Source organism: Poecilia mexicana, unplaced genomic scaffold (genome assembly GCF_051168715.1).
Source record: "Poecilia mexicana isolate PSO_F unplaced genomic scaffold, ASM5116871v1 scaffold_21, whole genome shotgun sequence".
NCBI lineage: Eukaryota > Metazoa > Chordata > Actinopteri > Cyprinodontiformes > Poeciliidae > Poecilia > Poecilia mexicana.
The window spans coordinates 22,764,002-22,791,948 of NW_028263390.1; the positions used below are offsets into that span (position 1 = coordinate 22,764,002).

The 27,947-nt window shown below is 40.8% G+C and overlaps 2 protein-coding genes and 1 long non-coding RNA gene across 3 annotated transcripts; all 3 read left to right on the forward strand.

Annotated features, from left to right (window-relative positions):
• Nucleotides 1–3,652: 3,652 nt before the first annotated feature.
• On the forward strand, nucleotides 3,653–4,238 carry LOC148153135 (uncharacterized). The gene is made up of 3 exons (XR_015761750.1): nucleotides 3,653–3,993; nucleotides 4,063–4,091; nucleotides 4,220–4,238. It is a non-coding gene; the product is annotated as an uncharacterized LOC148153135 (long non-coding RNA).
• A 12,218-nt stretch (nucleotides 4,239–16,456) lies between these two features.
• Nucleotides 16,457–21,424, forward strand: LOC148153136 (uncharacterized). The gene is made up of 8 exons (XM_088001755.1): nucleotides 16,457–16,643; nucleotides 16,928–17,236; nucleotides 18,101–18,365; nucleotides 19,622–19,899; nucleotides 20,250–20,531; nucleotides 20,769–20,870; nucleotides 20,940–20,968; nucleotides 21,097–21,424. The coding sequence occupies exons 1-8, from the start codon at nucleotides 16,598–16,600 to the stop codon at nucleotides 21,172–21,174; spliced, it is 1,389 nt and encodes a 462-aa protein (XP_087857881.1). The 5' UTR covers nucleotides 16,457–16,597; the 3' UTR covers nucleotides 21,175–21,424.
• A 2,003-nt stretch (nucleotides 21,425–23,427) lies between these two features.
• On the forward strand, nucleotides 23,428–27,261 carry LOC148153137 (obscurin-like). The gene is made up of 7 exons (XM_088001746.1): nucleotides 23,428–24,004; nucleotides 24,376–24,684; nucleotides 25,592–25,885; nucleotides 25,982–26,263; nucleotides 26,501–26,602; nucleotides 26,672–26,700; nucleotides 26,960–27,261. The coding sequence occupies exons 1-7, from the start codon at nucleotides 23,947–23,949 to the stop codon at nucleotides 27,035–27,037; spliced, it is 1,152 nt and encodes a 383-aa protein (XP_087857872.1). The 5' UTR covers nucleotides 23,428–23,946; the 3' UTR covers nucleotides 27,038–27,261.
• The last annotated feature ends 686 nt before the right edge of the window (nucleotides 27,262–27,947 follow it).

Here is a 27,947-nt window from a genome sequence, read left to right on the forward strand (position 1 = left end):
TCATAACGGAGGGTAAACCTCTGACCCACATGCAGAATCAGACCCGGAAACAACTGGTGAATACTATTTCTTTTTTATTAAAGAAAGAAACAATCTCAGGTTCTGCAGTTGATCCGAGGACCTAGGTCCGAGTCACGCCTGGAAGCGGAGAGAACAGGTTAAAGGTCTGGCCAGAGGAGGGCAAAGTGCGATAGGGAACCGAGTTCCAGCTTACGTTCTCCTGAACGGCTTCTGACGGGGGGGGGGGAAGGACGAGATCGAGCAGTGGGCTGGAGCGGGCAGGCAGGTGGGCTCTGAAAGCTGCAGGTAGGTTCGTCAGTGAAAGGTGGCCAGATCCTGAAAGTGAATGAACAGAGAGCTGGTGAGGGAAAAAGGTCTACAAGCAGAAATACTCTCGAGAGAATCACAAAAAGACTAGCGTTTTCAAAAGGCTTTAGCGAGCTAGAGACTACCGTGGGAGGATAATCATCCGGCGGAGAGGAGAGGTCCGATGGCTCCTTAAATCCTCTCGATTGATGATCCAACTGGCTTCAGGCGTGCAGCTCCACTCCAGGCCTCTCCCCAACGGGGAGAGACCTTTCTTAAAGAGAAACCCAGAACCTGACATTTGGACCAAATATATAGAAACATTTTCAAGGATTAAAATGCTAATAACTGTTATAAACATCAACAATAGCTTCTTGAAATGATGTGAATAAAATGTTATAACAATAAATCAAACATTATGTAGCATAAATAAATAACCACACAATTTAATTTCTCCTTCATGATTGTATTTGTGAATGTTGAAATGTGTAAAACTTTAATGTGTCTTTGTTTCTGCTGCAGGAACCAGAGGAGGAGAACTTCATCTCTATCATAGACGTGGAGAAAATGTTGTTCTACCTTGTAACAGTCCTTCATCGTTTTCCTCCTGCTCTGATGTTAAATGGTTTTACAACAGAGGTAAAAACCCAAATACTCAGCAGGAGGTTTGGAACGGAACAGATGTTCAGAGTTTATTTGAAGTTTACAGGTTAAATGTGAGCAGCAGCTGCTCTCTGACCATCAACTACATCCGACCTGATGATGCTGGACTCTACATCTGTAGATCTGGATCCTCCTCAGATGGTTTTGTGTATCTGAATGTTTTAACCGGTGAGTATTTAGACCTGCATGATTTAACTCTGTTACCTGTCATCATCTGCTGCGTTCCTGCTACTTCCTGTCTGATCTGGGGGCGGGGCCAAGCTGTGATGACGTCAGGAAGTCGCTCATCAGAGTGAACGTTGTGCTGAGGATGTTTAGATTTAATCAGTTTGTCTCTTATGGTGGATCAACGTTTGATCAAACTACTGAATCATTTACTTTAAAGATTTCTTGTTTTTTTCCATCATGATGATGAAAACCTGCTGAGATCTGCAATATTAGTTCAGATCAATCATCAAGTGACATGAAGACATTTATCAAAATTATTTACTGTTTTTTTTATATTCTACAGTCTGCAGCCTGAGACACTTAATCTTTGATAATTGATTTAATTAGATCAATTAATTTAATGCTTAACCTTAACAAAGGATTACGTTTTAAGAAAGATGTTAAAGTTTCTTTCATCTTTCAGGCTTTGACAACATTTTTCATATTTCTTTCAGTTTCATATGACGATTCAACAAAGGATTATTTCACATTGCGCTGCTCTCTGGAGAGATTCAGTGGGTTGGATCTTTGTCCAGAGAAAAGTTTCCGCTGGTTGGATGAAACAGGAGCTGAACTGACTGAAGGTGTTTGGGTCGAGTCAAGAGGACCAAGAATCTGTGATTCCTCTCTACCTGTGAAGCATCAGAGCGACAGAAACAGAAACTTCACCTGCCAGTTTGTTGAAGGAAACAGAGTGAAGGTTGAAACTCACTACCAACACAAACCTACATGTATGTTGCCTTTCGTCCACTGAGGAAATGAGAAAACAGCAGGAATTAGTCGACCTTTGTGGATTTTTTTATATTCTGTTTAAAAGTCTAAGTTATTCATCTGACATAAAAATGTTTTGATTTTTAAGTCAGACAAATAATTTTCAAAACATTTTTATTGTCTCCTGTAGTTTAAATCACTGAAACAACATTTATGAAAGAAAGAGGAGAAATTTATCACTACAGGATTAAATCCAGTGTTTTACATGAAGTGGTTCTAAGAGGAATTTATGTACATAATAATATGAACATGTCAAAGCAAAGAGAGATAATTAAGATATTTAATATTTGGGATTTTTCCTTCACTTACTTTTGAATCATTAGGCATAAATAATAATCAGAACTTATGCAAATTTGTTTTACTATGTTATTGTTGGTATTTTTTTCCTTTCAAATTATTTTGTAATTTTTTTTTCAAAACTGCTGAACAACAGATTTTGTTATGACTAAAATCTGTTGGGACACAAAATAGTTAAACTGTAAATAAATAGTTTTGTTTATTCAGTTGGAAGAGAAAAATCTGGTTTCAATTATTGAGCCCTGATACATTTCTTTATTAAAATACTATTGTAAAAAATGCAATTCACATTTTTCTTTGTCTTTATACAGCTGCATCATCATCATCATCATCATCGAGAGGTAGAACAATATTAATACATTATTCTTGATATTTTATGAATAATTCCTAAATGTTGCATAAAATAATTGGAATGTCTTTTTTCCAGTCCATCTCTACCACAGAGCTGGAGATGAAGCTGTTCTGCCCTGTAACAGACCTTCATCATCCGACTCATGTTCCTCTGTTGACTGGATTTATGAGAGAGATGAAAAAATGGATAATAAACAGGAAGTTCATAGAGGAATCGTTCAGAGTTCACCTCGTTCTTCCAGGATGAGTTTGGACAGAAACTGTTCTCTGATCATCAACAACATCAATGCTGAGGATGTTGGATGGTACAGATGCAGTTATAACACAGATGTTCATCTAAATCTGCTGATCAGTGAGTATCTAAACTAATGACTCTCTACCTGCTGATTTCAGTTTTTCTTAACCCTAAAATCTCTGTTTGGATCTGAATGTTTAGATCATGATGTGTTTTTATCTGAGTTCAGTCAGAACTGGATCTGGATCTGTCTGGTTTTAGAGACTAAACTAACCTGATCAGTTCTCTCATTATCATGGTATTTATGTTGTAGTGGTTGAAATAATTTAATTATATTACCAAAGGCCGACCTTCGTAATTACTAAAGATGTTAGTCTGCTATTCATGGCAATAAAAATAAAAGTTGTTGTTTGGTTTCTCTTTATAGAAAATATTTAATTCTGATAGATTCTCTTATTTCCTTTCAGTCTCTTCATTTCCTCCAGCTGTTGATCCAACTGAGAATGAAGACGTAACATTAATCTGTTCTCTGGTGAGACCCGGGTGGTTTAGTTCCTGCCCAGTTAAAAGTCTCCTCTGGTTGAACGAGACAGGAACTGAACTGACTGGTGAAGGTGATGGATATAAATCAGGAGGACAGACTGGTTGTTTTTCTCGTCTGACTGTGAATCTTCAGAGCAGCAGAAGATTCACCTGCCAGTTTGTTGAAGGAAACGAACTGAAGGTAGAAGCTCACTACCAACATGAAGGTATGATGTCTGATTTTTATGAAGAAGTTAAAATGTTGCAATGTCACTTATGTGTGAATATTTAATCTTATGATTAAACTGGAGCATTTTAAATTTAACATAATTATTTTGGACACTTTGTCTTTCCACACCTCAGTTTTTATCTCCAGTTTTCTTCTCCATCATGGTGGTTCAGGTTCTCCTGGTTCTGAATGTGGATCCAAAGTCTCAGACTCTCAGATTGATGTTCAGTCCACCATCATGTTGAAACTATTTCCTTCCTAAACCAGATGAAAATGATCCAATCAGGTTGCTGCTCCGTCTCCTCCTCAGGCCCCCCCGCCTCGTCTCCTCTGAGCTTCATCATGTTGACTCTGAAGATCACAGGACTGATCCTGATGGTTGGACTCACTGTTGGTATCATCAGAACCAGAGGTGAGGAAACTCAGCTACCATGGAGACAATTTACACACTTTAATCACTTTATTCTGTTTTTCACTGCAGGAAGAAAAAAGCCTCAGAAAGACATTAAAGTAAGAGAAACAATCATGATGAATACATTCATAGACCTTTTATATGTAGAGTGGCTGTTAGAAAATAGATGGATGTTCATTTAGTGTCTGTATCAGTTTCATCCAGTTAATCTCTGCTTGTATCTCAGGTTCGTTTTGCTGCTGATGACGACACAGTGAGCTTTGAAAATGATGGAGAACGTTCTGCTGCCGCCGCACTGCACTGAGCTTCATCACATCCATGATGATTCATTAAAAGCTTCATTTTAACTGTTAGCCAGAACTAAAGGATAGTTTGCTTTGAGTTATCTGCGTATGAGTAGTAATTTTTAGTTGTTTTAGATTAATTGTTTAATATTTTAAATCCATATTAATAAATTTAAAAGCTGTTTTAGAAAAGAAGCTTTTTCTCTGTAAATATGTTGTTTGCTTCCTTTTTAGTGCAAATAAAAGCTTTATTGCATATTTCGTTTTATTTTGAAGAACTAGTGTTATGACAGGAAGTGGTGTAGAGCATGAGGGATTTACTGATCTCTTATTGGTTAAAGTCCAGAAAGTGGGAGGAGAGAAGAGAAGGAACAGGAAGGAAAATATGGAGATTAGTTGAAGTTCGAAGTTTTAAAAAAGTGGCATTTTGTTTTTCTGAACAAAAAAACACAAACAGACATTCTTTACTAATTATGTCATAAAACTGTTTCCCAGATTAAACAAATACAATTTTGAACAAGTAGGTTATAAAGCATAAACTTCAGGGTTAAAAAGTAAACACACTAAATCTCCATGTTTACATATGAATATAAAGACAAAGAAAAATGTAAAAATGTTGATTTCTTCACCAACTTCATGGAATTTGAAAACAGTAAATTTCCTCTAACAAAAATTAATCCCAGTCAAATTAATGACAGAATCATCTTGTTTATTTAAAATAAAAGCACCAAATTTAATCATTTTAAGTGTCAAAGGGGGAAACATAATTTTTTAAAACAGCAGCAACAAATCATTCCAAAAGGTCTGAATGAAAGTAGTTAAAAATAAATGCTCTCAATCTTCTGTGTCTTGTACAACAACAGTTGTTTGCAAACTATTTACTCTCCTTTAAATGTTGAAGCACTGAGTTGCTGAATCGTCTCAGTCAAACCATCCAGATGCTGAACAGCCAATCAGATGCAGATGAATCAAATATCTCACTTTGATGCAGATCTGTTCCTATTAAAATTCACAATCACCACTTTAACAATCAAGGACACATCAAATGACTAAAACTGTCTGTGGCATTAATTCCTTAAACCAAATAAAACCAATTTTTCTCTAATGATAATCATTTAGTCAATGTCCAGATGTTAAAGTATCAGAAACGTTGATAAAGGAAACAATCATTAAAGCTCAGTTTGATTCTCTGATCTACTCTGATGGACTCTGGTCCAGACAGCTGGCATTTCTTCTTCTATGATCTGACTGGTTGGAGCATCAGGTCACATTTAATGTCCACAGAACAGGAGGCTTACAGATGGCCGACTGCGCAGCAGAGTATTCTGGGAGTTGTAGTATCAGCAGTGATTGGGCTGTTTCCCAGCGTCCAGCTCTAGGAGACATTAGAAAGTTTCTCACAGGACAAATTTGTCTGCAGCCTCTGCTGTAAGAGATTCACTGTGGATTCTGTTCTGACTCGGTTTATCTGCTCTGTCTGCTGCTGTTAGTGGACCGACTGCAGCTCATTAATATGCATGAAGCAAAGGGCTTCTTTAATTGTATAAAAATACAATTAAAGAATAAAACTTTAGTCTGATATTTAATGTTCTTTCCTCGCAGATCCTTCAGCTGAGACTCTCAGAGTTACAAAGTTAATGAGTTAAATGAAGTTTGTCTGATCATTTCTATATGAAGTTATGCAATTTGTTGCTTCTTTTTCTGGTTTTCTGTCAGTGACCAGAAAGTGTGATAAGAGCAAAGAGGAAATACATTCAGTGTTTTCAGATCTGTATCAGAGAAAATTCTCACAGTTTTCAGCAGCTGATGGACAGACAGGAGATGTTGGTTCTGGTTCTGGTTCTGGTTGTTGTGCTTCAGTTTGAAGGTGAAGATCTGTTTTCTTTCACATGAAGATGAGAAAAATTAAAGAAAACTTTGACTAACTGATATTTTATGGAAATATGAGAATTAATATTTATATATTAGTCAATCAGGTTTTGACCAGATACACAAAAAAATGTCAAAACATTTGAATCCAATATATTTTCTTTGTCTCAAACTTCTGACAGAGATTAAAACTTTAATTACTGTTTTTATAAACATGTCTTAGCTGTCAATAAAAGGACATATACAACAATAACTCAAACATGATGTAACATAAATAAAGAGGTACAGGCTTTCACAGTTTTGTGAAGGATAAATTGAGTAAAACTTTAATGTGTCTTTGTTTCTGCTGCAGGAACCAGAGGAGGAGAACTTCATCTCCATCATAGAGCTGGAGAAGATGTTGTTCTACCTTGTAACAGTTCATCGTTCTCCTCCTCCTGCTCCGATGTTACCTGGTTTCACAACAGAAATAAAACCCAAAATACTCAGCAGGAGGTTTGGAATGGGAAAGTTGTTCAGAGTTCATCTCGAGCTTACAGGTTGAATATGGACAGAAGCTGCTCTCTGATCATCCACGACATCGATCCTGGAGACTCTGGACTCTACATCTGTAGATCTGGATCCTCCTCAGATGGTTTTGTGTATCTGAATGTTTTATCCAGTGAGTTTTTAGACCTGAATGATTTAACTCTGTTACCTGTCATCATCTGCTGCGTTCCTGCTACTTCCTGTCTGACCTGTGGGCGGGGCCAAGCTGTGATGACGTCAGGAAGTCGCTCGTCAGAGTGAACGTTGTGCTGAGGATGTTTAGATTTAATCAGTTTGTCTCTTATGGTGGATCAACGTTTGATCAAAAAACTGAATCATTTATTTTCAAGATGACTAAAGACATCTAAAGTTTTATCATAATCTTCTCTTGCTGCTATTTATTTAATAACCTTTAACCCTTTAACACTCTACTGAAAGTTTCTCAGATTGATTTTCATTTTTCATTCGGTTTATTCGCCTCCAGCTGAAGATGACTGAAACAATCTCTATGAAAACAGAGAACAAATTTATCACTATAAAACTAAAGCCAGTGTTTTACATGCAGGGGGACTAAGTGGCATTTATGTTCATAATAACAGAAAAATATGTGAAAACAAAGTGATAACCAAAGATATTTCAGATTTGGAGTTTTTCCTTCACTTACTTTTGAATCATTAATCATAAATAACTGTCAATTCTTTTGCATTTTTATTTTGCTATGCAATTTTTAGTCTTTCTGTTTTTAAAAAAAATCTTTTGTCATCTTTTTCAAACTTGCTTAAAAGTTTTAGCATCTTTTAGAGTCGTAACAGGACACAAAGTAGTCAAAGTATAAATAAAAGCATTTTTATTTGCTCAGCTTGAAAAGAAAAATCTGTGGTTTCAATTGTTGACCACTCATTTATTCTTTCATTAAATAATTGTCAAAAGTGCATTTTATATATATATATTTTTATTTTAAACAAATTCTATATTTCAAGTGAATACAGACAGAAGAGCACAAAATGTTAAATATTTTTCTGAATGTCTTTTCCTGCAGTTAACAGAGGAGAACCAGTTGATATGTATTACAGAGGAGGAGATGAAGCTGTTCTGCCCTGTAACAGACCTTCATCATCCGACTCCTGCTCTGCTGTTGACTGGTTTCATAAGAGAAATGAAAACATTAACATTCAGCAGGAAGTTCATAGAGGAATCGTTCAGAGTTCACCTCGTTCTGCCAGGATGAGTTTGGACAGAAAATGGAGCTTTAGCAGAGGTTCAAGCTGGAAGACTCCGCCCCCTCCGTTCACCCATTGACGTCATGCTCATCCCCGTCCACAGCCTGGACTTCACCCTGCACGTTCAATCAGCAATCAGGCTCTTCATAAGAGGATCCACACCCAAACCGTCAGACGCTTCCCAGCTGCGTTCAATCCGTTCATCTGCACGTCTCAGCTCCTCCACAGCTTCGTGATTCCCCGTCCTTCGACCTCGCATCCTGCGTTGGTCCTTTCTTTTTCCCCTCAGACGCTCCCCGGATGCAAGAGATTTCTCCCGGCCCCAGCCTCGATCATTTCAAGCAGCTTCTCCCGCCTATCTCTCACCTGTCTAGAATTTCACTTACTCCACGATCCACCTCCGGAAAAACATAAGCCCTCCGGTCACCTCGTTTACTTTGACCCCTTTGGCCCGTGATGCACGACGGATTACCTCCCGCACAGTCGTGAGACAAGGTAGCTAACTGCGGAGCTCTACGTGGAGGGAACAGCCTGTTTAAAGATGCCACGTAAAGAAAAACGACAGAATCAAAAGGGAGGATCTGATGGAAGCAGCAAAAGGCTTCTTCCTTCGCCCGCCAAGCTTCTCTCACTTCCGCATGTCGTCATGGTCAGCACCTTTCCGGATTTCCCCCTCTACGCCCGTCTCAGGCTGTCGGGATGCTCCTCAGATGCAAGAGATTCCTCGATGATTTCAAACACGTGATCCCACTGTTTTCAACCCGCACCGTCGTCTTCACCTCAGCGCCTTCACACCAGTGCCACGCTAAGGATCAGCATGCCTACTATTTCCCTCTCCTGCATGGTCGCTGTCAGCCCGCTCAGCAACACCTCTCTGGTTTTCCCTCACTACGCCTGTTTCAGGCTACCAGGGTAAGACGTAGCATTCTCATGTCTCATTCGAGTCTCGCAATACTTCGTAACGCAGACACTTTTCATTAGTTTATCGCCTCCCGAACACTTTGGCCGTATATACATGCGCCACTCAGGTTCTAATGTTCAAGGACTTTTATCCGAACATTGACTTAGTTAAACCATCGTCACCTGTTTCTCCGAGGCGCCTTTAAACATAACATTGGTTCAGCAGGTGACCAGCTGTTGCGTAAGAGCTGCAAGGCGGATGTCAGAATCCAGTCTGCCTTGGAGGGATGTCTATCGTATGAATAGCAGATGCATGTGCACTCAACTGCGAGCAGTGCAGCCCATCTTTAACTGGTCGTTTGGTCACCGCAGTTATCTATCCGCTTCACATTAGTTATTCGTCGCTAGTCAGCGCAGTATTCTTTGTTGTCTGAGCTGTATTATAATTTATGCTACCCAGGCCCGGCAGCACGGGCGGACACTTCAGTTGTGTCCCAGCTGTTCTGCAAGCCCCGTATTTTACCTACATGGCCAACTCTTTTATATTCCTGCATCGATTTGGTACCGGAGTTTCCTCCATCTCCCTTATCGCGTTCTCTGCAACCTTGTTCTGCAATTAAAACGGTTTTTATGCGCTGTTAACATATCATCTATTTCAAACGCAACTTAAGCCCGGAGACGTTCACACCAGTCGCCAACGGCGTAGGAGCCGCTAGTATAACGCCAATACTTTGCGTAATTTAACCGACCGAGTAGAGTAATGCCGCTGGATGCAGGTGATGTTAGCTTAGTTATGACTAATTTCAATACAACCCCTTAAGCTCGTTAACAAGACGCCCGTGACCATTGTCGTTGTGTATGTTCAGCTACGTAGATTAATTCTGCCTGTTGAAGATTTTAGGTTGTAATTTTGGAAAAACTCTGGCTCCATCATCTTCTCACGGATCCCAGGTTCTCCCGGCGGCCGAGTTAAATCACACAGAAAACGAGTGTAGACATCTCAGAATTAGAGTTTAATCCAAAGAAGACGCACATGAAATTACAACAGAACTGCAGAACAGAGACATGCATTAATTTACCTGAGTCAAATGGAAGAAGGAAGAAAGAAGCAAAGACGTGCTTAGACGTCTTTGGAGAATTACAAGAGCAAATCCGAGTAGTTACTGCTGTGTACAAAGTTTTATAGTAAAGGCGTATTCTAGACTTTTTATTCTAATAAGGCATAGCTTTGCTCATCCAACCAGGAGTTGTCTCCGATCCTCTTTAGAGTTAGACACTCCCTGCAATTTGTTTTCAAGATCAAGCTCAAATTGTCACCTTTATCTAAACAAGTGGGAGCAGAGCTTCTCCTCTACTGGCCTGGACTCCTGCTGTTTCAAGGCTTTTCACAGATCAGTGTGAAAGCTGGAACTTCTCCTGATGATTTCCCACACAAAGAGCAGTTCAAAAGATCTCTGCAAACAATCTACTTTATCTACAGGTAACATAAAGGTTAACAGGACAGAATAAGTTATTAATCTGAGAACTATAATTAGGCTTTCCAATAAAGACATGGCAAGTTTTTAAAATTGGCATATTTTAAATTTACTCCTTATCATGACCTAAACAGTCAATTCAATCAGCTAATCTTGTCTGGAGCAGGGGTTCGCGTCTCGGCTGGCCTTCTCATACTGCGGCATGAGGCATAAATTGTCCATAATTGTGGACTTTTACCCTGTTGCGATGCAATACGTGTAGTAGAATGGCTTGCTAACGTAACATGAAGTCGACTAATAATTCCTCTTCAGTTCGGTTGAGTCTGTCCAGCGCTTCTGCTAATTATTAATCAGCCTTAAATTCTTGTTGACGAGGGCATTGTCCAATCATTTTCTAAAAAAAAAAAAAAAAAAAAAATTTTGCTCGTGTCCATTCACTACTTATCAAAGCAACCTTAAATAGAACTGGTTTAGTCTCGATGCAAGACGTGGTGTTTTTTTTAAAGCATTCGATTTATAGGCATTTTCCACATGCGCAATGTATAGTGGTTGTTTCATATTTCATTCCGGTAGCTCAGTTCAGAACAATCCAGAGGATTTAAATGGTCTGGCAGTCGCTATTCCAGCAGGTGATCCTTTTCGTAGCTCAAGTTTTAGGTTTTTCTTAGCTGAACTCTGGATATTCCTGGTCTACTTGCTTCGCCGCTATCAACCAAGCTGTTCCATATTCTGATGTGTCCTGTTCAAGTCCCATGGGTCGCTTCTCAGTTTTATCTCAAGATCTCCCAGAATCGGCAGATTATTTCCCAGGCCATCCTGCCACTTTCAGGCTATGTAGTCGGTTCTCTCACTTACCCCGCTCCCATACTCAAATGTGCTCTTTCCAGTCTCACTTCTGGGCCAATAGCCTTTAGACTCTTACCAGTCATTCTTGTGGGTCTGTCACTACGGCAACCAGCTCTTGCAGGTATCCTAAAGCTCTCAGCCATTCTAGTCTAAACTCCCAACCCCATTGCCAGGTCCGTGTAGTTCATTCGAGTGGCACATCTCTACACGTCAAAGCTTTTTGATGAGTTTAGATAGTATTTTCTTTCTATTTTTCATTTTAAATTCAGTCCGTCGGGCATGGCCCTTTTTTTGGGGGGGGATCTCCTATGTAGTTGGTTCAGCTTCACCTTCATTTCAGCAGCTCGAGTTTCCAGCTTTTTACGAAATTGTTCCACAGCCATAACCCGTTTCCTGAGGGGCTAACTCCGCAAGCAATCCCTAATTGTCGCTCTCATCAGTCGTGGGTTACTATAAAGCTGAACCTTCACCAGTCCGTTTCATGTCATCAACCGACTTTAATCTTATCTGTTTTTCACCCATGATCATTTTGACTGTTGTTGATGAGCTGTCTCCACCTCTGCCCAGTTCAGTTCAGCCGTTAGACGGCATCGCTCACTTCATGTTTAATCTCAGGTCTCGCTCTGTAATTTATTAGCGAGGGCTCCCTCAGTGCCTAGGTGAGCACTGCACATTTCGCTGGTGGTGGTTGGTCTTTTCTTGCCTAAGCAAGCATTCTTATCCAGTGATTTGTACCATTTTCCTTCTCACGCCTCCATGCTCCCACCTACATGTTGCATCACAAGCACACTCCTTCTACCGCATCCTAAGTCTTGAGTCTCTTTATCATCTCACTGATTACTTCCCCTCTTGACTTTTCCTTCTCTCTCCATTGCTAACTCTTTTTCTGTTTTTTGGCTTTTCCTCTGTCCCTGCTGCTGGCCCACGTCCCAGCGTCTCCTGCCCCTGCTGCTGGCCCATGTCCCAGCGTCTCCTGTCCCTGCTGCTGGCCCATGTCCCAGCGTCTCCTGTCCCTGCTGCTGGCCCATGTCCCAGCGTTCTCTGCCCCTGCTGCTGGCCCACGTCCCAGCGTCTCCTGTCCCTGCTGCTGGCCCACGTCCCAGCGTCTCCTGTCCCTGCTGCTGGCCCACGTCCCAGCGTCTCCTGTCCCTGCTGCTGGCCCACGTCCCAGCGTCTCCTGTCCCTGCTGCTGGCCCACGTCCCAGCGTCTCCTGTCCCTGCTGCTGGCCCACGTCCCAGCGTCTCCTGTCCCTGCTGCTGGCCCACGTCCCAGCGTCTCCTGTCCCTGCTGCTGGCCCACGTCCCAGCGTTTCCTGTCCCTGCTGCTGGCCCATGTCCCAGCGTCTCCTGCCCTTGCTGCTGGCCCATGTCCCAGCGTCTCCTGCCCTCGCTGCTGGCCCATGTCCCAGCGTCTCCTGCCCTCGCTGCTGGCCCATGTCCCAGCGTCTCCTGCCCTCGCTGCTGGCCCATGTCCCAGCGTCTCCTGCCCTCGCTGCTGGCCCATGTCCCAGCGTCTCCTGCCCTCGCTGCTGGCCCATGTCCCAGCGTCTCCTGCCTTGCTGCTGGCCCATGTCCCAGCGTTCTCTGCCCCTGCTGCTGGCCCATGTCCCAGCGTTCTCTGCCCCTGCTGCTGGCCCATGTCCCAGCGTTCTCTGCCCCTGCTGCTGGCCCATGTCCCAGCGTCTCCTGCCCTTGCTGCTGGCCCATGTCCCAGCGTTCTCTGCCCCTGCTGCTGGCCCATGTCCCAGCGTCTCCTGCCCCTGCTGCTGGCCCATGTCCCAGCGTCTCCTGTCCCTGCTGCTGGCCCATGTCCCAGCGTCTCCTGTCCCTGCTGCTGGCCCATGTCCCAGCGTTCTCTGCCCCTGCTGCTGGCCCACGTCCCAGCGTCTCCTGTCCCTGCTGCTGGCCCACGTCCCAGCGTCTCCTGTCCCTGCTGCTGGCCCACGTCCCAGCGTCTCCTGTCCCTGCTGCTGGCCCACGTCCCAGCGTCTCCTGTCCCTGCTGCTGGCCCACGTCCCAGCGTCTCCTGTCCCTGCTGCTGGCCCACGTCCCAGCGTCTCCTGTCCCTGCTGCTGGCCCACGTCCCAGCGTCTCCTGTCCCTGCTGCTGGCCCACGTCCCAGCGTTTCCTGTCCCTGCTGCTGGCCCATGTCCCAGCGTCTCCTGCCCTTGCTGCTGGCCCATGTCCCAGCGTCTCCTGCCCTCGCTGCTGGCCCATGTCCCAGCGTCTCCTGCCCTCGCTGCTGGCCCATGTCCCAGCGTCTCCTGCCCTCGCTGCTGGCCCATGTCCCAGCGTCTCCTGCCCTCGCTGCTGGCCCATGTCCCAGCGTCTCCTGCCCTCGCTGCTGGCCCATGTCCCAGCGTCTCCTGCCTTGCTGCTGGCCCATGTCCCAGCGTTCTCTGCCCCTGCTGCTGGCCCATGTCCCAGCGTTCTCTGCCCCTGCTGCTGGCCCATGTCCCAGCGTTCTCTGCCCCTGCTGCTGGCCCATGTCCCAGCGTCTCCTGCCCTTGCTGCTGGCCCATGTCCCAGCGTCTCCTGCCCTTGCTGCTGGCCCATGTCCCAGCCTTTCTCTCAATGTTGGCCCATGTCTCAGTTGGTTTTCTTTTCCCTCATACTTTTCAGTGTTGGCTCCCTTACAGTGGGCACCTATCCCCCATCATTCTCCAGGTGATTTTGTCATCTAGCTGATCCTATCCCCAGCCTGGCTCCACACCTTCAACTATCTTCACTCTCACGCCTCGTATTATTTCGGCCCCTTCTCTGAGCAGGCCTTCATTCTTCAGCTGTGCATCATGATCTCATGAAAACCCCTCTATCAAATTGGATTACTCCTGCCAGCTTCTCTCCTTCTGGTCTTCTGCAATCCGTTAGTCTTCAACCGTATTGTACTTTTCTCCCTGCATTCTCAAGTCAGCACACGAGTTTTAGGTCCCACCTTTCCTCGGGCCTCGGCCCCGGCCTCGGCCCCTTTTTGGGGGGAGAGCATCCCTAATCAGTTATCGGGATGTTCATCGAGTTCACATCAAATCTCAGCTCAAATCAGCTGCCGGGGCCCGAGCGCCAAAGAACTGTTATTCATTGCTGTCATTAAATCTTTTAATTGTTTCTTGTTCTCGTCTGAGTCTGTCCAGATTGAAATGGAGCTTTAGCAGAGGTTCAAGCTGGAAGACTCCGCCCCCTCCGTTCACCCATTGACGTCATGCTCATCCCCGTCCTCAGCCTGGACCTCACCCTGCACGTTCAATCAGCAATCAGGCTCTTCATAAGAGGATCCACACCCAAACCGTCAGACGCTTCCCAGCTGCGTTCAACCCACCACCTCCCCATCTCCACCCTCATCCTTCGGTTCTCCAGGATGGAACCTTTCCTGACCACCACCACCAGTGTCGGGCCCCGGGGGAGAGCATCCCTAATCAGTTATCGGGATGTTCATCGAGTTCACATCAAATCTCAGCTCAAATCAGCTGCCGGGGCCCGAGCGCCAAAGAACTGTTATTCATTGCTGTCATTAAATCTTTTAATTGTTTCTTGTTCTCGTCTGAGTCTGTCCAGATTGAACTGTTCTCTGATCATCAACAACATCAATGCTGATGATGCTGGATGGTACAGATGCAGTTATAACACAGATGTGTTTCTAAATCTGCTGATCAGTGAGTAGTTAGTCTGCAATGTTTCCACAGAACAGCGTTAAAACGTTAAAATTAGTTGGTTTAGTAAAGACATGGAATTGTCTTGTTTTCTTTCAGTCTCTTCATCTCCACCAGCTGCTGATCCAACAAAGAATGGAAAAATAACATTAATCTGTTCTCTGGTGAGATTCAGAGGGTTTAGTTCCTGTCCAGTTAAAAGTCTCCTCTGGTTGAACGAGACAGGAAGTGAACTGACTGGTGAAGGTGATGGATATAAATCAGGAGGACAGTTTGGTTGTGTTTCTTTTCTCACTGTGAATCTTCAGAGCAGCAGAAGATTCACCTGCCAGTTTGTTGAAGGAAACAAAGTGAAGATAGAAGCTCACTACCAACATGAAGGTATGATGTCTGATTTTGATGAAGAAGTTAAAATGATGCAATTAAACTTTCCACACCTCAGTTTTTATGTAGTTTTTACATTTACATTTGCTCAAAAGTAACATAACATCATAAAGATTTAAGCTCTAAACATCTTTAAACCTTTGCATTGTTTGGTTGTTTCTAAGTTAATATTTTGACTTAGAAATAAGCCGGTGTGTGTTATGGTGACATGATAAATCTTCAGCATTGAAGTTTATTCAGTCTGTTTGCTGATCACAGTCATAACACTGAGAGCTGGGAACATGAAGCAGCTGGTGCTCTGATAATAAGAAGTATTTGTACGACACATTTATTAGTTATTCATTTCATGTTGAGTTTAGAGGTTTTATTGATCTCTGAACTGCTTCAAACAGGAATCTGAGGCCTTCATGGTGCTGCATCGATATGTTTCTGATCTTTTTTTACTTCATCAGATAACAGAGACTCGTGACGCAGCACTAAGCTGCTGTATCAGAGCCTCATACACGCCATAACGATGCTGAACAGCCAATCAGATGCAGGCGACTCAGTTATAACACCAATGCAGATCTGATCCAAATAAAACTTCTAAATCACTTTAAAGGACACATCAAATGACCAAAACTGTCTGTGGCATTAATGTCTTCAACCAGACAAAAACTGTTTTGCCTCTAATAACAACAATAATTTAGTCAATGTCCAGATGTTAAAGTATCAGAAACGTTGATAAAGGAAACAATCATTAAAGCTCAGTTTGATTCTCTGATCTACTCTGATGGACTCTGGTCCAGACAGCTGGCATTTCTTCTTCTACTGATCTGACTGGTTGGAGCATCAGGTCACATTTAATGTCCACAGAACAGGAGGCTTACAGATGGCCGACTGAGCAGCAGAGCATTCTGGGAGTTGTAGTATAAGTGGTGAATGCTCTAGTAAACATTTTTATTCTAAAGTATTTATATTTTCTGCTGTAAGGATCCAGTTGGACCTGCTTGGATTCTGTTCTGACTCGGTTTATCTGCTCCATCTGCTGCTGCTAGTGGACCGACTGCAGCTCATTAATATGCATCAGTTTATCTCTGACTGCTCAGGCAGCGGAAACTAGAACAAGTTGTACAAAAATATGCAGTTAAAGAGCAGGAAATAAAACTTAGTTTTCATGTTATTCAGCTAAAACATGATTCACTTTAGTTGATCTGAGTGTTTCAGGGTGAAAGAGTTAAATGTGGTTTAAATGTTTGTTTCTAACTAAGTTTCTGCTGGTTGCTGTTTCTGGTGGTTTTCTGTCAGTTTCTGGAAACGATGAAGTTGATAAGAGCAAAGTGACAGGATGGGTTTGGATGGATATTTGACTTCAATCATTAATTCAGCCGCAACCAGGAAACATCATCAGTGTTTTCAGATCAGCAGCAGAGAAAAGTCTCTCAGTTCAGCAGCTGATCGACGGACAGGAGATGTTGGTTCTGGTTCTGGTTCTGGTCGTTGTGCTTCAGTTTGAAGGTAAAGATCTGTTTTCTTTCACATGAAGATGAGAAAAATTAAAGATTCTTTGGTTTATTTCTGTATTTTACAACAAGTTGTGTATTAGTTAATCAGGTTTGGACCAAATATATAGAAACGTTTTCAAGGATTAAAATGCTAATAACTGTTATAAACATCAACAATAGCTTCTTGAAATGATGCGAATAAAATGTTATAACAATAAATCAAACATTATGTAGCATAAATAAATAACTGAATGTTGAAATGTGTAAAACTTTAATGTGTCTTTGTTTCTGCTGCAGGAACCAGAGGAGGAGAACTTCATCTCTATCACAGAGAAGAAGAAAATGTTGTTCTGCCTTGTAACACTTCATCATTTTCCTCCTGCTCTGATGTTAAATGGTTTTTCAACAGAGGTAAAAACCCAAATACTCAGCAGGAGGTTTGGAACGGAACAGATGTTCAGAGTTTATTTCGAGCTTACAGGTTACATGTGAGCAGCAGCTGCTCTCTGACCATCACCAACATCCAACCTGATGAAGATTCTGGACTCTACATCTGTAGATCTGGATCCTCCTCAGATGGTTTTGTGTATCTGAATGTTTTATCCGGTGAGTATTTAGACCTGAATGATTTAACTGTGTTACCTGTCATCATCTGCTGCGTTCCTCCTACTTCCTGTCTGATCAGGGGGCGGGGCCAAGCTGTGATGACGTCAGGAAGTCGCTCATCAGAGTGAACGTTGTGCTGAGGATGTTTAGAGCTGTGTCCGAATTCAGGGTCTGCATCCTTCGAAGGACTGATTTGTAGGCCGATTACGTCATAGCGTGGCGACAAGGCCTGTCCGAATTCAAAGACTCCTTCAAATGCGTCCTTCTTTTCCCCAGATTTGAAGGATGGGTCCGGTGTATCCTTCACTGCCCACGATATCCCATAATTCATTGCGGGGGGCGGGGGGGGGCGCGGATTTATGCTTTCGCATCCACGTGAATAATGTGCAGTTGCGCCACTGTCCGAATCCATAGATATTTTTCTTCCGGTCTCAGTTTATTCCCGGCCTTCGAAGGACCCGTCCTACATAGACCGGTCCTTCGAAGGATGCAGACCCTGAATTCGGACACAGCCTAAATTTAATCAGTTTGTCTCTTATGGTGGATCAACGTTTGATCAAACTACTGAATCATTTACTTTAAAGATTTCCTGTTTTTTTTTTCATGATGATGATGAAAACCTGCTGAGATCTGCAATATTAGTTCAGATCAATCATCAAGTGACATGAAGACATTTATCAAAATTATTTACTGTGTTTTTTTATATTCTACAGTCTGCAGCCTGAGACACTTAACCTTTGATAATTGATTTAATTAGATTAATTAATTTAATGCTTAACCTTAACAAAGGGTTACGTTTTAAGAAAGATGTTAAAGTTTCTTTCATCTTTCAGGCTTTGACAACATTTTTCATATTTCTTTCAGTTTTCTATGACCATTCAACAAAGGATTATTTCACATTAGACTGCTCTCTGGAGAGATTCAGTGGGTTGGATCTTTGTCCAGAGAAAAGTTTCCGCTGGTTGGATGAAAGAGGAGCTGAACTGACTGAAGGTGTTTGGGTCGAGTCAAGAGGACCAAGAATCTGTGATTCCTTTCTACCTGTGAAGCATCAGAGCGACAGAAACAGAAACTTCACCTGCCAGTTTGTTGAAGGAAACAGAGTGAAGGTTGAAACTCACTACCAACACAAACCTACATGTATGTTGCCTTTCGTCCACTGAGGAAATGAGAAAACAGCAGGAATTAGTCGACCTTTGTGGATTTTTTTATATTCTGTTTAAAGTCTAAGTTAGGGGTCCCCAAACTTTTTCCTGCGAGGGCCACATAGCTGTTCCTTTCTCTGGTCGGGGCTGTCTCAATTTTTGGAGAAAGAAACCTAAGAAAATTCTTTTCGGGGGGGGGGGGGGGGCTGTTCTGTCTTTGAAACTGTCGAGCCGGGGGGGGGCGGGGGGGCGACGACACATTCGCGCTTTTAGATAGATTTTTTACCCAGAATGCAAATGGAAAAAACCGTGAGTGAAACGGTGACTGGGACTGACTAGTATATATTCCATTGAGGGAAAGCTAGTTCCATATCTGCTCAAGCGCCCCCCCTGGTGGTTGAAGAAAAATCCACATATAAACTAGATAATACAATATATGAAAAAAAAAAAACACTGAATGCTCTCTGGTATGAGCAGGCGGGCCGGATCCGGCATTGTTCAGGGGGCCGGAACAAATGACGTGGCGGGCCGGATCCTGCCCGCGGGCCGTAGCTTGGGGACCCCTGGTCTAAGTTATTCATCTGAAATAAAAATGTTTTGATTTTTAAGTCAGACAAATAATTTTCAAAACATTTTTATTGTCTCCTGTAGTTTAAATCACTGAAACAACATTTATGAAAGAAAGAGGAGAAATTTATCACTACAGGATTAAATCCAGTGTTTTACATGAAGTGGTTCTAAGAGGAATTTATGTACATAATAATATGAACATGTCAAAGCAAAGAGAGATAGTTAAGATATTTCATATTTGGGGTTTTTCCTTCACTTACTTTTGAATCATTAGGCATAAATAATAATCAGAACTTATGCAAATTTGTTTTACTATGTTATTGTTGGTATTTTTTTCCTTTCAAATTATTTTGTAATTTTTTTTCCAAAACTGCTGAACAACAGATTTTGTTATGACTAAAATCTGTTGGGACACAAAATAGTTAAACTGTAAATAAATAGTTTTGTTTATGCAGTTGGAAGAGAAAAATCTGGTTTCAATTATTGAGCCCTGATACATTTCTTTATTAAAATATTATTGTAAAAAATGCAATTCACATTTTTCTTTGTCTTTATACAGCTGCATCATCATCATCATCATCGACAGGTAGAATAACATTAATACATTATTCTTGATATTTTATGGATAATTCCTAAATGTTGCATAAAATAATTGGAACGTCTTTTTTCCAGTCCATCTCTACCACAGAGCTGGAGATGAAGCTGTTCTGCCCTGTAACAGACCTTCATCATCCGACTCATGTTCCTCTGTTGACTGGTATCATAAGAGAAATGAAAACATTAACATTCAGCAGGAAGTTCATAGAGGAATCGTTCAGAGTTCACCTCGTTCTTCCAGGATGAGTTTGGACAGAAACTGTTCTCTGATCATCAACAACATCAATGCTGATGATGCTGGATGGTACAGATGCAGTTATAACACAGATGTTCATCTAAATCTGCTGATCAGTGAGTATCTAAACTAATGACTCTCTACCTGCTGATTTCAGTTTTTCTTAACCCTAAAATCTCTGTTTGGATCTGAATGTTTAGATCATGATGTGTTTTTATCTGAGTTCAGTCAGAACTGGATCTGGATCTGTCTGGTTTTAGAGACTAAACTAACCTGATCAGTTCTCTCATTATGATGGTATTTATGTTGTAGAGGTGAAGATTATTTGGTTATATTACTAAAGGCCGACCTTCAGAGTTTCTGAAGATATTTGTCTGCTATTCATGGCAATAATAAGAAAAGTTGTTGTTTGGTTTCTCTTTATAGAAAATATTTAATTCTGATAGATTCTCTTATTTCCTTTCAGTCTCTTCATTTCCTCCAACTGTTGATCCAACTGAGAATGAAGACGTAACATTAATCTGTTCTCTGTTGAGATTCAGAGGGTTTAGTTCCTGTCCAGTTAAAAGTCTCCTCTGGTTGAACGAGACAGGAAGTGAACTGACTGGTGAAGGTGATGGATATAAATCAGGAGGACAGTTTGGTTGTTTTTCTCGTCTGACTGTGAATCTTCAGAGCAGCAGAAGATTCACCTGCCAGTTTGTTGAAGGAAACGAAGTGAAGATAGAAGCTCACTACCAACATGAAGGTATGATGTCTGATTTTTATGAAGAAGTTAAAATGTTGCAATTAAACTTTCCACACCTCAGTTTTTATCTCCAGTTTTCTTCTCCATCATGGTGGTTCAGGTTCTCCTGGTTCTGAATGTGGATCCAAAGTCTCAGACTCTCAGATTGATGTTCAGTCCACCATCATGTTGAAACTATTTCCTTCCTAAACCAGATGAAAATGATCCAATCAGGTTGCTGCTCCGTCTCCTCCTCAGGCCCCCCCGCCTCGTCTCCTCTGAGCTTCATCATGTTGACTCTGAAGATCACAGGACTGATCCTGATGGTTGGACTCACTGTTGGTATCATCAGAACCAGAGGTGAGGAAACTCAGCTACCATGGAGACAATTTACACACTTTAATCACTTTATTCTGTTTTTCACTGCAGGAAGAAAAAAGCCTCAGAAAGACATTAAAGTAAGAGAAACAATCATGATGAATACATTCATAGACCTTTTATATGTAGAGTGGCTGTTAGAAAATAGATGGATGTTCATTTAGTGTCTGTATCAGTTTCATCCAGTTAATCTCTGCTTGTATCTCAGGTTCGTTTTGCTGCTGATGACGACACAGTGAGCTTTGAAAATGATGGAGAACGTTCTGCTGCCGCCGCACTGCACTGAGCTTCATCACATCCATGATGATTCATTAAAAGCTTCATTTTAACTGTTAGCCAGAACTAAAGGATATTTTGCTTTGTGTTATCTGCGTATAAATAGTAATTTTAATTGTGTTAAATTTGCTGCGCTTCATGTATTAAAAACATCACAGATAAGATAAAAGCTGATTGTTTGGTCTAGAATAGTTTGGGATAAGATGCTTTAAATGTGTTGTTTGCTTCCTGCTTGGTGTAAATAAAAGATTTGTCACATATTTTGTCGTATTTCAAAGAACTCCTGCTTTATCAAAGGAAGTGGTGTAAAGCATGAGGGATTTGCTCATCACTCATTGGTTGATGTCCAGAAAGTGGGAGGAGAGAAGAGAAGGAACAGGAAGTAAAAAGTGTTGTTTTGTTTCTCCTTATCAAACATGTTTTGGACCAGTGAGCTCCTGATGTTCAGTCGCTTCCATCCTCATCTGGCGCTGTGCTGGTTTGGGGCCTTCAGGTTTTCCTTCTGAAACTTTTGCTCTCATTGTTTCTGTTGTTCTGTGTCTTATTTTGGACGGAGGAGCAAAGACAGAATCCATCCCGTCTGAAGAGACTGGAGGACAAACTGAGCATTTTCTTCTGCTGCTCTTCTATTTGCAACAGTTGCTCTCATTTCATTGTGACTTTTTGTGTTCACTCTGCTGTTGTTGCACCTGGTCTGGCTTTCTGTGTAGCTGTGATACCTTCCTGCAGGAGGGCATCCCCTGGCATGATGCTGCCATCAGCTAATTTTTCTCCATTTCCTGGTGTTAAATATCCTGGAATCCACATCTGTAAATTATGGCAGTGAAGATCAGCTTCAAGGTTTATTCATGTACACAAGTGATGCTTGTCCAGAGAACAGATGGAAAACTGTGTGAGCTTATTATATGAAATAATATGGACTATAATTAATTACATTTGCTCAAAAGTAACATAACATCATAAAGATTTAATCTTTAAACATCTTTAAACCTTTGCATTGTTTGGTTGTTTCTAAGTTAATATTTTGACTTAGAAATAAGCCGGTGTGTGTTATGGTGACATGATAAATCTTCAGCATTGAAGTTTATTCAGTCTGTTTGCTGATCACAGTCATAACACTGAGAGCTGGGAACATGAAGCAGCTGGTGCTCTGATAATAAGAAGTATTTGTACGACACATTTATTAGTTATTCATTTCATGTTTAGAGGTTTTATTGATCTCTGAACTGCTTCAAACAGGAATCTGAGGCCTTCATGGTGCTGCATCGATATGTTTCTGATCTTTTTTTACTTCATCAGATAACAGAGACTCGTGACGCAGCACTAAGCTGCTGTATCAGAGCCTCATACACGCCATAACGATGCTGAACAGCCAATCAGATGCAGGCGACTCAGTTATAACACCAATGCAGATCTGATCCAAATAAAACTTGTAAATCACTTTAAAGGACACATCAAATGACCAAAACTGTCTGTGGCATTAATGTCTTCAACCAGACAAAAACTGTTTTGCCTCTAATAACAACAATAATTTAGTCAATGTCCAGATGTTAAAGTATCAGAAACGTTGATAAAGGAAACAATCATTAAAGCTCAGTTTGATTCTCTGATCTACTCTGATGGACTCTGGTCCAGACAGCTGGCATTTCTTCTTCTACTGATCTGACTGGTTGGAGCATCAGGTCACATTTAATGTCCACAGAACAGGAGGCTTACAGATGGCCGACTGAGCAGCAGAGCATTCTGGGAGTTGTAGTATCAGCAGTGATTGGGCTGTTTCCCAGCGTCCAGCTCTAGGAGACATTAGAAAGTTTCTCACAGGACAAATTTGTCTGCAGCTTCTGCTGTAAGAGATTCACTGTGGATTCTGTTCTGACTCGGTTTATCTGCTCTGTCTGCTGCTGTTAGTGGACCGACTGCAGCTCTATTTTATGCATAACAGGTTATCTTGAATTTTTCATGCAAAAGATATTACATGGTTGTACAAAACATCTAATTAAAGAACAGTAGATAACCTTAATTAATCTTCTATTTTCTGTCCTTCACCAGCAGATTCTTCAGTTAAAACATCAGTGTAACAAAGTGACTTAAATGTAGTTTAACTGTTCATTCCCCAGAAATTATGCAACTGCTTGCTTCATCTTGTGGTTTTCTACCAGTTCGATGAACTGACAGAAAACAGCAAAATAACAGGATACACTGCAAAGAGGAAATATGATCAGTGTTTTCAGATCAGCAGCAGAGAAAATTCTCACAGCAGCTGATGGACAGACAGGAGATGCTGGTTCTGGTTCTGGGCGTTGTGCTTCAGTTTGAAGGTGAAGATCTGGGCTGTTTCCCAGCGTCCAGCTCTAGGAGACATTAGAAAGTTTCTCACAGGACAAATTTGTCTGCAGCCTCTGCTGTAAGAGATTCACTGTGGATTCTGTTCTGACTCGGTTTATCTGCTCTGTCTGCTGCTGTTAGTGGACCGACTGCAGCTCATTAATATGCATGAAGCAAAGGGCTTCTTTAATTGTATAAAAATACAATTAAAGAATAAAACTTTAGTCTGATATTTAATGTTCTTTCCTCGCAGATCCTTCAGCTGAGACTCTCAGAGTTACAAAGTTAATGAGTTAAATGAAGTTTGTCTGATCATTTCTATATGAAGTTATGCAATTTGTTGCTTCTTTTTCTGGTTTTCTGTCAGTGACCAGAAAGTGTGATAAGAGCAAAGAGGAAATAAATTCAGTGTTTTCAGATCTGTATCAGAGAAAATTCTCACAGTTTTCAGCAGCTGATGGACAGACAGGAGATGTTGGTTCTGGTTCTGGTTCTGGTCGTTCTTCAGTTTGAAGGTAAAAATTTGTTTTCTTTCACATGAAGATGAGAAAAATTAAAGGAAACTTTGACTAACTGTGATATTTTATGGAAGTATGAGAATTAATATTTAGAGGTAAATTATATTATATATTAGTCAATCAGGTTTTGACCAGATACACAAAAAATGTCAAAACATTTGAATCCAATATATTTTCTTTGTCTCAAACTTCTGACAGAGATTAAAACTTTAATTACTGTTTTTATAAACATGTCTTAGCTGTCAATAAAAGGACATATACAACAATAACTCAAACATGATGTAACATAAATAAAGAGGTACAGGCTTTCACAGTTTTGTGAAGGATAAATTGAGTAAAACTTTAATGTGTCTTTGTTTCTGCTGCAGGAACCAGAGGAGGAGAACTTCATCTCCATCATAGAGCTGGAGAAGATGTTGTTCTACCTTGTAACAGTTCATCGTTCTCCTCCTCCTGCTCCGATGTTACCTGGTTTCACAACAGAAATAAAACCCAAAATACTCAGCAGGAGGTTTGGAATGGGAAAGTTGTTCAGAGTTCATCTCGAGCTTACAGGTTGAATATGGACAGAAGCTGCTCTCTGATCATCCACGACATCGATCCTGGAGACTCTGGACTCTACATCTGTAGATCTGGATCCTCCTCAGATGGTTTTGTGTATCTGAATGTTTTATCCAGTGAGTTTTTAGACCTGAATGATTTAACTCTGTTACCTGTCATCATCTGCTGCGTTCCTGCTACTTCCTGTCTGACCTGTGGGCGGGGCCAAGCTGTGATGACGTCAGGAAGTCGCTCGTCAGAGTGAACGTTGTGCTGAGGATGTTTAGATTTAATCAGTTTGTCTCTTATGGTGGATCAACGTTTGATCAAAAAACTGAATCATTTATTTTCAAGATGACTAAAGACATCTAAAGTTTTATCATAATCTTCTCTTGCTGCTATTTATTTAATAACCTTTAACCCTTTAACACTCTACTGAAAGTTTCTCAGATTGATTTTCATTTTTCATTCGGTTTATTCGCCTCCAGCTGAAGATGACTGAAACAATCTCTATGAAAACAGAGAACAAATTTATCACTATAAAACTAAAGCCAGTGTTTTACATGCAGGGGGACTAAGTGGGATTTATGTTCATAATAACAGAAAAATATGTGAAAACAAAGTGATAACCAAAGATATTTCAGATTTGGAGTTTTTCCTTCACTTACTTTTGAATCATTAATCATAAATAACTGTCAATTCTTTTGCATTTTTATTTTGCTATGCAATTTTTAGTCTTTCTTGTTTTTTAAAAAAATCTTTTGTCATCTTTTTCAAACTTGCTGAAAAGTTTTAGCATCTTTTAGAGTCGTAACAGGACACAAAGTAGTCAAAGTATAAATAAAAGCATTTTTATTTCCTCAGCTTGAAAAGAAAAATCTGTGGTTTCAAATGATGACCACTCATTTATTCTTTCATTAAATAATTGTCAAAAGTGCATTTTATATATATATTTTTTTATTTTAAACAAATTCTATATTTCAAGTGAATACAGACAGAAGAGCACAAAATGTTAAATATTTTTCTGAATGTCTTTTCCTGCAGTTAACAGAGGAGAACCAGTTGATATGTACTACAGAGGAGGAGATGAAGCTGTTCTGCCCTGTAACAGACCTTCATCATCCGACTCCTGCTCTGCTGTTGACTGGTTTCATAAGAGAAATGAAAACATTAACATTCAGCAGGAAGTTCATAGAGGAATCGTTCAGAGTTCACCTCGTTCTGCCAGGATGAGTTTGGACAGAAACTGTTCTCTGATCATCAACAACATCAATGCTGATGATGCTGGATGGTACAGATGCAGTTATAACACAGATGTGTTTCTAAATCTGCTGATCAGTGAGTAGTTAGTCTGCAATGTTTCCACAGAACAGCGTTAAAACGTTAAAATTAGTTGGTTTAGTAAAGACATGGAATTGTCTTGTTTTCTTTCAGTCTCTTCATCTCCACCAGCTGCTGATCCAACAAAGAATGGAAAAATAACATTAATCTGTTCTCTGCTGAAACCCATGTGGTTTAGTTCCTGTCCAGTTAAAAGTCTCCTCTGGGTGGATGAGACAGGAAGTGAACTGACTGGTGAAGGTGATGGATATAAATCAGGAGGACAGTTTGGTTGTGTTTCTTTTCTCACTGTGAATCTTCAGAGCAGCAGAAGATTCACCTGCCAGTTTGTTGAAGGAAACAAAGTGAAAATAGAAGCTCACTACCAACATGAAGGTATGATGTCTGATTTTTATGAAGAAGTTAAAATGTTGCAATTAAACTTTCCACACCTCAGTTTTTATCTCCAGTTTTCTTCTCCATCATGGTGGTTCAGGTTCTCCTGGTTCTGAATGTGGATCCAAAGTCTCAGACTCTCAGATTGATGTTCAGTCCACCATCATGTTGAAACTATTTTCTTCCTAAACCAGATGAAAATGATCCAATCAGGTTGCTGCTCCGTCTCCTCCTCAGGCCCCCCCGCCTCGTCTCCTCTGAGCTTCATCATGTTGACTCTGAAGATCACAGGACTGATCCTGATGGTTGGACTCACTGTTGGTATCATCAGAACCAGAGGTGAGGAAACTCAGCTACCATGGAGACAATTTACACACTTTAATCACTTTATTCTGTTTTTCACTGCAGGAAGAAAAAAGCCTCAGAAAGACATTAAAGTAAGAGAAACAATCATGATGAATACATTCATAGACCTTTTATATGTAGATTATAAATGACAAACATTTTGAGTCAGACTTGAAGTTATTCTAATTTGTAAAAGTGTATTCACAATATTATTTACTGACCTTAAATGCTGTAAAACTGTTATAAGTTTTTTTCTCAGTGGTATAATTTGTGATGCTTTGAATTTTCTCTCTAAATGTTCATTTTCTGTCTGTATCAGTTTCATCCAGTTAATCTCTGCTTGTATCTCAGGTTCGTTTTGCTGCTGATGACGACACAGTGGATTATGAAAATGATGGAGAACGTTCTGCTGCCGCCGCACTGCACTGAGCTTCATCACATCCATGATGATTCATTAAAAAGCTTCATTTTAACTGTTAGCCAGAACTAAAGGATATTTTGCTTTGAGTTATCTGCATATGAATACTAATTTTTCATTGTGTTAAATTCAGTGTATTTTCTATATTAACACCATCATAAAACTGTTTAGTTTCATATAAGAAGTTGTAAATGTTGCTTACTTCCTGTTTTGTGCAAATAAAAGCTTTGGTGCATATTTAGTTTTATTTTGAAGAACTCACATTTTAAAAAGGAAGTGGTGTGGAGCATGAGGGACTTACCATAGACATAATATAAGCATAGACGCCTCATGGACCGCTCTCACCTATTGTCGCTGACGAGATTTAGGGCGGCCATCTTGGAGCGGTACTCCACTCCACTCAGCGTTATGTGTTTAGCAGCACAATGACGTATCAGCGGATTTAATCGATCATAACACACTTTTTTGTTACTGTAAACCATATTCAAACATCTATCAAAGCAACATTTATAAACAATTGTATTTTTTAAGTATGTTTTTAATACATAGTTCATCATATTTAAATATGCTTAGTGGCTATAACAATATAATAGGAATGGAATATTCTGATATTGATGTATGAAGAGCATATTACAAAGCACACAGCCGTTCATAATTTATTAAATTATTTAGTCATATCAATATATATTTATATAACTATACAAACACCTAATAAAGATTAATAATGGCACAAATAAATAATGATTAATACTGAATTTTATATATATATATATATATATATATATATATGTATGTTTTTCAGCCGACGAGTCCAAAATCCGATGTGAGATTCATCCGTGCTGCAGTGAATCCGTCTCTCTTTATAGATTTCTCCCTCTTCTTCCTCACATTGTGTCTTTAGGAAATTTTAAAAACAAAAAC